Source organism: Nuphar pumila, chromosome 3 (assembly GCF_984573655.1).
Source record: "Nuphar pumila chromosome 3, dmNupPumi1.hap1.1, whole genome shotgun sequence".
Taxonomy (NCBI): Eukaryota; Viridiplantae; Streptophyta; class Magnoliopsida; order Nymphaeales; family Nymphaeaceae; genus Nuphar; species Nuphar pumila.
Genome location: NC_143251.1, coordinates 134,042,680 through 134,052,235, shown reverse-complemented (window position 1 = coordinate 134,052,235; position 9,556 = coordinate 134,042,680). Strand labels below are relative to the sequence as shown.

Below are 9,556 nucleotides of genomic sequence, written 5' to 3'. Positions count from 1 at the left end.
TTTTTACATATGACAATGCATTGTTGTACTTTGAGGTATACAAACATGACCTACATGTATTATAGAACAATAATAATACAATTAATTAAGTTTTAAAAATATCAACCCTATCGCATTTGAAAACCAATAGGGGTATTTTGAAAAATTATTACAGTCAAATCTAATATACAATGTAAATAACACATGAATCTTAATTTGGGATAATCCAGATTTTTCTCAGATGCATATCAAAGAACTTTATATACGTGTGACCGAAGTCCATATAATCGAAGTCCTATATTTGCGTAGTCAAAAAATTTCTAAATCGTATATGCATCAAAACTCATTTTTGAACAAGTTAAAATTTGAAACATGCATAGTTAATATTTCATAAAGTCTTAACATTCATAAAATATCCAATGCATGCGAATATAACATATGTGAACGTAAATATCATATTTTATTTATAAAATATCTGATGACATGAGAGACAAAGACGGGCTTGATGGTGCTGGTCTACGCGCGACAGAGAAAACCGAGAGGGTGGATGAGTGGCAGTGAGGGTCAACCCTCACCTCCACTTGAAAATGAGAGAGAGAGAGAGGTTTATATAGATTTCTTTTTTTAAAAAAAAAGTGAAGTAGGGGAACGAAGGTAGGGGGATACATTAATAGGGAAGTGGGGTTTGGGTTGGATCCAACTGATGGATTTTAGGGGAGAGAGGGTGGTTTGGGTTGGATCCAACCTTAACCCCTTATGAGTTAGGTTAAGCGAAAGACCCCTTTTTGGGTCTTTGGGTTCCAAATCCAATACATTTGGATCCAAATCTAAATCCAAATCATTTGGATACTTAGATCTAAATCTAATTCATCTATATATATGTGTGTGTCTCAAATGGACCCAACTTCTACTTTATCTAGTGAGTCTCAAATGGATTCCTATCTATATCTGGTATAAACCCAAATATGTATCGAAATTCTACCCAAACCTATTTGAGCTGGCTCATTCAACCCAAATCAGTCAAAGATCCATATAGTATGGATCCGAAGTCTCAAAAACTAATATTGATTTGTTTGAGTTCAGGTCTTCTCCCAAGTCTAAACTCAATCGTTCTAACTTTTATTGGGTCCACCCACTGGACCCCATCCTAATTATATGTGTTGATCAATTTGGATCTCCCCCAAGGTCCAAGCTGAAATAGTTTTAAGATCCAGTGGATCTGTGTATTTCAATTAGACATTTCGAACTTGATTTCAGGGGGGGTTAATCCTCTTGGATCCCTCATCGAGATCCAAACCTAAATATGTTTTAAAACCTTAAAAAATCTTAATTTAAATGTCAAATAACTTAATTAAATCTTAAAATTTTATCGATAAATAATTGACAATTTAATCTATAAACAATAGCTAATTAACTTGTCAAAAAGTGATAATTATTTATGCTACAAGTTTTAGATCCCATTTTATTTATTTTAAAATTTTACTGGTTAATCATCCTACTCCTTTTAAAAGAATTTCATTCTCAAAATTATAATTGTAAAATACTATTAGAAAAGGAGGGTGTACTTTTTCTTAAAGTTGGATTAAAGCTCATAGGTACATTCTTTAATTCCATAATAAATATTGTCATCGTACGTTAACGAGAGGAATGATCTTAGTTCTGAACACTTATTTTCATCGGTCTTTGATTTTTATAGGTCTTTGCTTCGCAAATATTCATGTCTTCGTACCGAATGACGTGCAATAAATTTGAGTTTGATGCAACCCATATTTGGTACCTGTCCTGATCTTCTTGTACAGTTGAGGGTCCTCATTGCCCTAAACTTTCTATTTATCTTGTTTTAATAAAATTCAGTTTACGTCTCCCTAACAAAAAGTAAAAAAGAAAGCAAGAAAAAAGGGGAGGGGGGCACCTTGTTGCCATTGGGTGAGGTTGAGGGGCAAACATTCACCACAAATTTTGTAATATATTACGTGCACCGTACGATCCAACCAGCTAAGCACGCCACTTAATGGACGGATCATTTTGACCCACAAGATTAAACAAACATAAAGGGTGTATGCCACTAAAAGATGCCACCCTTTACTATTATTACTACTATGATCATCATTATTGCTAGTATCATTGTTTGTTGTTGTGCGTTGATGCTATTATTTTGTTTGATTTGATTACAAAAATGTGTTTACTGAAGTAGAACGAGATAGGTGAATGGTTAGGTTATACTATCATAATAGAAATGTTTGGGATGTTCAAAAATGAAATGAGATGGTTTGTAAGATGTTCTACTGGGCAGAGGACCTGACAGAAATGCGTTCAGTATTGTGGGGCCTGCAACTATTATTCATGCTGAAGAAGACACGTCTTGCATTAATGTTTTTATGTTGATATTGTACAACACTGTTTTACCTGATCTGCTCTTGCTTAAATGAAAAAAAAGAAACAAAAAAAAACAAAAAGGTTATTGCATAATATTGAGGGTGAGGTAACTTTTCCCCAGCAACAGTCAACAGTAGGGGGTGTCAGCAGGTCGGGTTTGGGTTTGGGTTTAATTAGGAAAAAACTCAGATCTGATTTGAAATGCATATACCGGGTCCGGGCTCAGGTCTAATCGGACCTATCATAACAGAAATCTTAACCAAACCCAAGTCATACCTGATAAAATGGTATGTTTTATCTTTTTTGCATTGAAAATTTGTGGATCTTAATCAGAACGCAGATGGGGCTCGGGTCTGGTATGAAATTTTACAAACCATACCTAGCTCTATATATTAAGTGAGACCCTTTAAGTCTGACACGGTTTTTAATCGGGCTTTTTTGTTTATCACCGAACCCTGACCCTATAAGGTTTGATACGAGCCCAGTCAAACTCGACCCATCGACACCCCCAGTTAACCCAGGAAGCAAGGAAGCAACAAGTGGAGGGTCGCTTTATAGTGACTCCCCCACATGAAAGAAAGCGAATGAAGAACGCAATCAATAATGGGGATTTGGTGGGTCGCCTCACAATAAAGAATCCCTTGACTTACCGGGAGTAAATATCCTCTCTCTCTCTCTCTCTCTCTCTTCCTTTTCAATCGAACATTACATGAGACGTGAGTTTGAGGTGTGGGTACAGGGTCCGACTATGATCTGATAGGGTCCGCCATAAGAGAAACCATGCTCGGGTCCTATAAGAATTACATGAATCAAACCCAATCCATACTCGGTTAAATAATATTTTTTTTATCTTTTTAATATTGAAAAATTACCGGTCTTAATTGGAACTCAGATCAGACCCGAGTCTGGTATGAAATTTCACAAACCATACCTTTGGATCCAACTTGGTTTCTAGTAGGACCTCCTTCCTAATCACCAAACCTGACCCTACAGCGTTTGTAGAATGTTTTTGGAAACCAGAAAGGTGGAGCCCTCATGGGTAGGGATGTCAATGGGTCTGTTTCACCCGGACCCAACCTGGACCAAACCCTATAGGGTCCTGGTGATAAATAATAAGACCCAATTAATACCCGGGTCTGGACCCAAAGGTCTGATTAATGCATGGATCCGGGTATAGTTTGCGAAATTTTATACCAGACCGGGCCTGATCCAAGTTCCAATTAAGACCCACAAATTTTCAATGTAAAAATGATAAAAAAAAATATTTTACCGAGTATGGTCCAGGTCTGGTCTGATTCATGTAGTTCTTATTGGGTCTGGGTATGGTTTTCTCTTCTAGTGGACCCGATTAGACTCGGGTCCGGATCTGATACCATACCCAAAAGTCAGTCCCAAGTCTGGTTCTACCTGGGTCCAAACCAAACCAGACCCGTTGACACCCCTACTCGTGGGCATGAGGCTTGGTTCTACATTTTTCTCTCGTTTGGATATAAAAATCAGAAATAGCTGCACGGGTTATTAAAACAAGCACAAACTAGTGACTCTCTCAATAATTCAAGCTCAAGGGGGCCTTAGAATGCAGTTTGGGTCTTGAGTGCTTAATGTTGGTCTGATCCAAATCAAAACGAGGACCCGACTATGATGATGGAAAGAAAAAGTTATTAGCATGGGTGCAAGCAGGTGTACAAAGCATATAATGGCAGATATGAATCCAAATCCAAACATTGGGAAACAAGTTCAAATCTGAATCTGGATCTGAACTAGATTCAATGTAGGATTCTTGTATCAGAATACAAATTAGAGTAGTGGATCTGATTTAACAAAAAAAAAACTAAAACAAATATTGACTTATATGCAAAACTGCAAACAGATTGGATTTGACCTGGATCTGAATTTAGATCTAACAAAAAATACCAATCCCAATTCGATTTGAGTCCGAAAATGTTTGTCTCATGGAAGTCCATTTGTGAATATCATTCAGACATTATTTTAAGATCCATATCCAGCCTTTTTCTTCTTAGAAAGCTACGCACGGATGCTGGATTTGGATGACACCTTAAGATGGTCCCGAACCAGTTCAGAAGTAGGCCAGATACAAACATAATTTGGATCCTGATTATCCGACCTGATGCTTATACGGGGCCCCCACATGGTTTAATTTGGATCAGAACCATGTCACCTCAGAATCGGGTCGAACCCGGGCCTGATAAGTTAACGAGATCGAGCATGTCACGATCTTTGAGTGTTGCTTATGGTACGAGAGCTGGGCATGTGCCAAACCCGAATTTACCGCAACCTTGTCTCATCTGTTCCCTTTGTCCGAACAGACACGTGGCGCCTAGATATTGGGTGAGTGGACCTCACTGAGTGTAGAAAACGTCCCATCATCTGGTGAATTATTCAAACATTGAAACATTTTTTTCTCTCAAATATTGATAATGTCCTACGTCACAGACTCGTGGACACGAGGATTCACGCATGTTCAACGTTGGATTTTTTTTAAAAAAAATAAGACATGAGAACACGAAACTTTTTTAATTTTTAATCAATAAAGTTTATTTTTTTATTATTTAATATGAAAATTATATTTTTTGAAATAAATTATTAAAATATTATCCGTATAGGTCAGCTTCAGTGTGTCCACGTGTCTGAACATATCCAATTCATGTCACCAGAGACACCACCCAAATGGTGTGTTTCCTGTGACATAGACGACCACACACTATGACATGACCTGACAAGTACCGTCATTGTTTTACTATTTTTAATTAGTTGTAAAAATGTTTCAATAAAGTGTCTTTTAATTAATTAAAAATAAAAAATCAGGTCTTCATATCTTATTTTTTCAAAAGATTTTTGAAATTGCATGTCTGAGTGTCCGGTCGTATCCGTGTCTTTTGACAGAGCTTGAAAGACACACCATGAAGGTGCAGGGTGCAGTTTTTTGGGTTATAAATCCCCCCCAAAAAAAACACCATGAGAAGTGAAAGTCCTAACTTTGGTGCTGCTTTAGTGAGAGAGTTTCTAAGTATAGTACAATGCAATATATGGGAAACAAGGACAAATCAATTACCAAATTGGGTGCAGCCATTGAGTTTCAATCAATGTACAAATATCGCAAGATTTTTCAAAAACATTCTACAATATTTTGACATAGAGGTTCAAATATCTTGATACCCCAAAACTATCAAGGTATCTTTGTTTTTTAAAATATCATCATTTTCTCGCCTTTATCTCATGCAAAAAACAATCTTTTTATCTTTCCAAATTTCTACTTTGTTTATTCTTTTACGTTTATCGTTGATATTTTGCTGATAAAAAATCACTAAATATAAAAAATTCAAATTTCCTAACAATATTTGGTTGCCTTCTTTTAGCCATTTAAAACTTTTATCACAAAATACACAAATTCTCTCTTATCAGAAAATATAAAAATTTAGAGAGAGAGAGAGAGAGCTACAAAATGGAGATTGGGGGGTCGGCTGAAGGGGCGCCACCACGTGAAGACCTTGTATTGAATTCCATCCTATCGTTGAGTTCACAACACCAACGCTCAAACAAGTTTTCACCATCCACTGCCCTCCTTTAATCATTTTTACGTTCCATCTCTCTCTCTCTCTCTCTCTCTCTCTCTCTCTCTCTCTACAGCAAAAACCTCGACACCCCTATCGAACCAGTAAAACACGAGGCGATCGATCTCCACCGCCGCACCACTCGAGCTGCCGAGAGTTTCCCCGCTGCTTCAAACCCCACCGGAATCCGTCACACCACCCAATGGATTCCGCCGCCGGAGGGATGGAAGGCGGAGAGGGGGAGCCGTCGGGGCAGGCGGCGCCTCCAAGCCGGTACGAGTCGCAGAAGCGGAGGGACTGGAACACGTTCCTGCAGTACCTGAGGAACCACAAGCCGCCGCTGACGCTGGCTCGGTGCAGCGGCGCCCACGTGATCGAGTTCCTCAAGTACCTGGACCAGTTCGGGAAGACGAAGGTCCACCTGAGCGGCTGCGCCTTCTTCGGCCACCCCAGCCCGCCGGATCCCTGCGCCTGCCCGCTCCGGCAGGCTTGGGGCAGCCTCGACGCGCTCATCGGCCGGCTCCGCGCCGCCTACGAGGAGAACGGCGGCCGCCCCGAGTCCAACCCCTTCGGCGCCCGCGCCGTCCGGATTTACCTCCGCGAGGTCCGAGAGGGCCAGGCCAAGGCCCGCGGCATCGCCTACGAAAAGAAGAAGAGGAAGCGACCACCACCCACCGGCACTTCCACCTCCGCCTCCGCTTCCACCTCCTCCACCACCGACGCCGGAGGCAGCGGCGCCGGGCCTTCCTCCAACTCCTGAATTGAATTGGTTCTCCCTCTTCTTCCATTTCTTCGTTTTTATGCAAAGCAAAATGAAAGAATCATACCAAATCATATCGATTTACCCTGAACTACAGGCCATCTTCTTCACTTTAATCCCACCCCATTCCATGTAGTCATAATTGCAACAGTACTTTTTCTCCTTCTAGTCTCTCTCACTTACTGAAATCAAAAGAGTGGTAGTTCTGCCTGGAAGCTATTTACATCAAGGAAAAGTAAAGATGGATCAAAGTGCTTACTTATAAGTGAACTAAACCAGTGAGATTCTGTTCGTGAAAAAACAACGAAAAAAGGAAAGGATGATAGCTTTCTGAATGCATCTCACCCTTTATCTCTTTTAGTTCAGTAATGACTCGATCTTTCAATAAAATATCACTTTTTGTTCAGTATGAACTCGATCTTTCAATAAGATATCCCTTTTTGTTCAGTAATAACTCGACCTTTGGATAAGATATATCTTTCCGTTCAGTAATAACTTGATCTTCCGTAAAACATAGATTTTCTTGTTTCATCATTCGTCACAATCTCGTGATGCCGACATCATCTTGTGTCGAATTCCATTTTTAGGTCGAATCGATAGATCCATGGTGAGTCATGAGAGTGGTGGTGATGAGTGATACAAGTATACAACCAACATTGATGGATCGATGTCTGTCAAAAAAAACATTGATGGATCGATGATGATCAGAGGGAATGGTCAGGTAGGAAAGTTGGAAGTGTTTAGAAAAGGATCTCCCCCATTATAGTAAAACGTCCACCCCCTTCTCGATGAAAGGGAAAATCCCCCACAAAAGGAAAAAAAAAAGTCTGAGCAAAATCTCTCAAAGACTTCATTTGCACACCCCCACCCCCCACGGCCGGGCGTAGGGCAATTGACAGAGGCCTACACGTGCGTGGTCACGTGAAATAACAGTCAGGAGACTGAGAGGGAGCTGCCTGGCAGCCTTTGGCCTGTGTGGAACTCGTTCAAACGTCGGTCTTCGATTCTTTTGCTGGCGCACGCACCATTCAGTACGGAGATAACAGGCAGCACAGAAAGGTTTACTGTTTACTGTGCACCCCACCACCACCATTGCCTCTTTCCTTTTTTATTTTTTTCCTCCCCTTTTGCGGTTTCTTATCTTTCTCTCTCTCTCTAACCTTCTCGTTTTGGTGCAGTCTCAAAAGAATAGGAAATCAATGGGGAAATTGATAGGTTGGTGGATAGGTGTGTGGAGGAGACGATGGTGGGAGTGCTCATTTTGAGATGGGTGCAATCAAAAAACGAAAAATAATCTGATATAGAGGTGGAGAGATGCGTGAGTGTTGTCCTTCCGAATGAGAAAGAGGAAGAGGTGGGGAATGGAAATCGTTCAAAGATTTTTTAATGGCAATTTAATATATAGTGTACCGCCTGGTCTTGCCCACACACACACCGTCCATTTCTGATGGTCCGTATTATTGAAATGTGGGTTGATGGGAATATATACATAAAATAATCGGGGCATTTGCCTAGAGTGAACACCAATATATTCTTTCTTCCAACATGCATTTAATCTAAACCCCCATTTTAGTCTCACTTTTTCTGTGTGATTATAAACTCATCAAAAGCTACAAAATCTATGATTACGCACCTCTACAGTAATAATAATGTGGGATTTTGTCATCAAACGAGTTTACCCACATGAAATCTATGCAATGAGCTTGTGCCTGCAACATAAATGGGCAACAGCTCTTTATGGATTTTGGAACATGGGATCACAGGAAAAGCCTTTATTACATTTTACTTGCTGTGTTGTATTTTTTTGCTTGATCATGGATTCATATTGGTAGGATTTCGTACATGTTTGTATTCCACCGAGGAACCCCGTTGCAATAATTGTTAAATGATCATTACTTCATTTTCACTTCGCAGGTTGGCGTGGATGTGAGGTGTGAATGATTTTCCTAATCTACGTTATTTTAGCAAGATAAACTTTAAGAGGGTGGTCCCACGAATTGATGTAATGAGCATTTTTAATAATATTGAGAACCATGCAATACACCATGAAATAAGCTTATTTTCCTTCCTCAATAGAATGTTTCTTGTGATTTGCACTACTATATTTAAGATTTGATGATTAACAAACTACATTTTTTTTCTTTGTGTATGCATGATTTTATTGACCTTCCCCCTCTTTTTTTTTTAATCTTTGAAGAGCATGTCTTTTGATTGACTTAAAGATATTCTTTCTCGCAGAGATGCTCAATCTAGCCAAGAAAGGAAATGATGGGATGTACCTACACGTTCTATAGCTTCGGAAAACTTTCAGCACTTGAGTAGATTTACGCAGGTGATCTCTCTCTCTCTCTCTCTCTCTCTCTCTACTGTGCGTGGTAAGACTGGTCAAGGCAGACCCCACATTTTACAGCTTACCAGTGACCAAACAGATGATATTTTAGCAATGCATGTATTTTTGATTTGTATCTTCCATTATTAGAGAATAGAATTGCGAGTAGTGTTCCACTTGCTGGTTGAACAAAGAAGCTAAAGTAGATAGCTTATATCGGTCGAGAAGGGATTTACAAGCAGAATATTGATATGAAATCGTTGGCCTTCTCCATACTTTCTTACAAATATCAAACTCAGGTGCCTTGAGTCATATAACAGACAAGATTTTCCGGCAGCAAAGTGATATAGTTAGGTGGGTAGAACTTTCCATGGAAAACTAGATACTTTTCGCTGTAAAGTTTCGGTGAACCCATCAATTTTTAGTTTCTTTTAAAAACATGTCTTAACTCTTAAAATAATAAATTCCTTATTTAATGAATGTTCTCCACTAAATAAGCTATAGAAATCACATTTTTAGCATTTGATTTACAAAGCATGC

The 9,556-nt window shown here is 39.4% G+C and overlaps 1 protein-coding gene across 1 annotated transcript; it reads left to right on the top strand.

Annotated features, from left to right (window-relative positions):
* The first annotated feature begins 6,129 nt into the window (after positions 1-6,129).
* LOC149843931 (protein G1-like7) lies at positions 6,130-9,037 on the top strand. The gene is made up of 2 exons (XM_090000993.1): positions 6,130-6,696; positions 8,926-9,037. The coding sequence occupies exon 1, from the start codon at positions 6,130-6,132 to the stop codon at positions 6,685-6,687; it is 558 nt and encodes a 185-aa protein (XP_089857119.1). The 3' UTR covers positions 6,688-6,696; positions 8,926-9,037.
* The last annotated feature ends 519 nt before the right edge of the window (positions 9,038-9,556 follow it).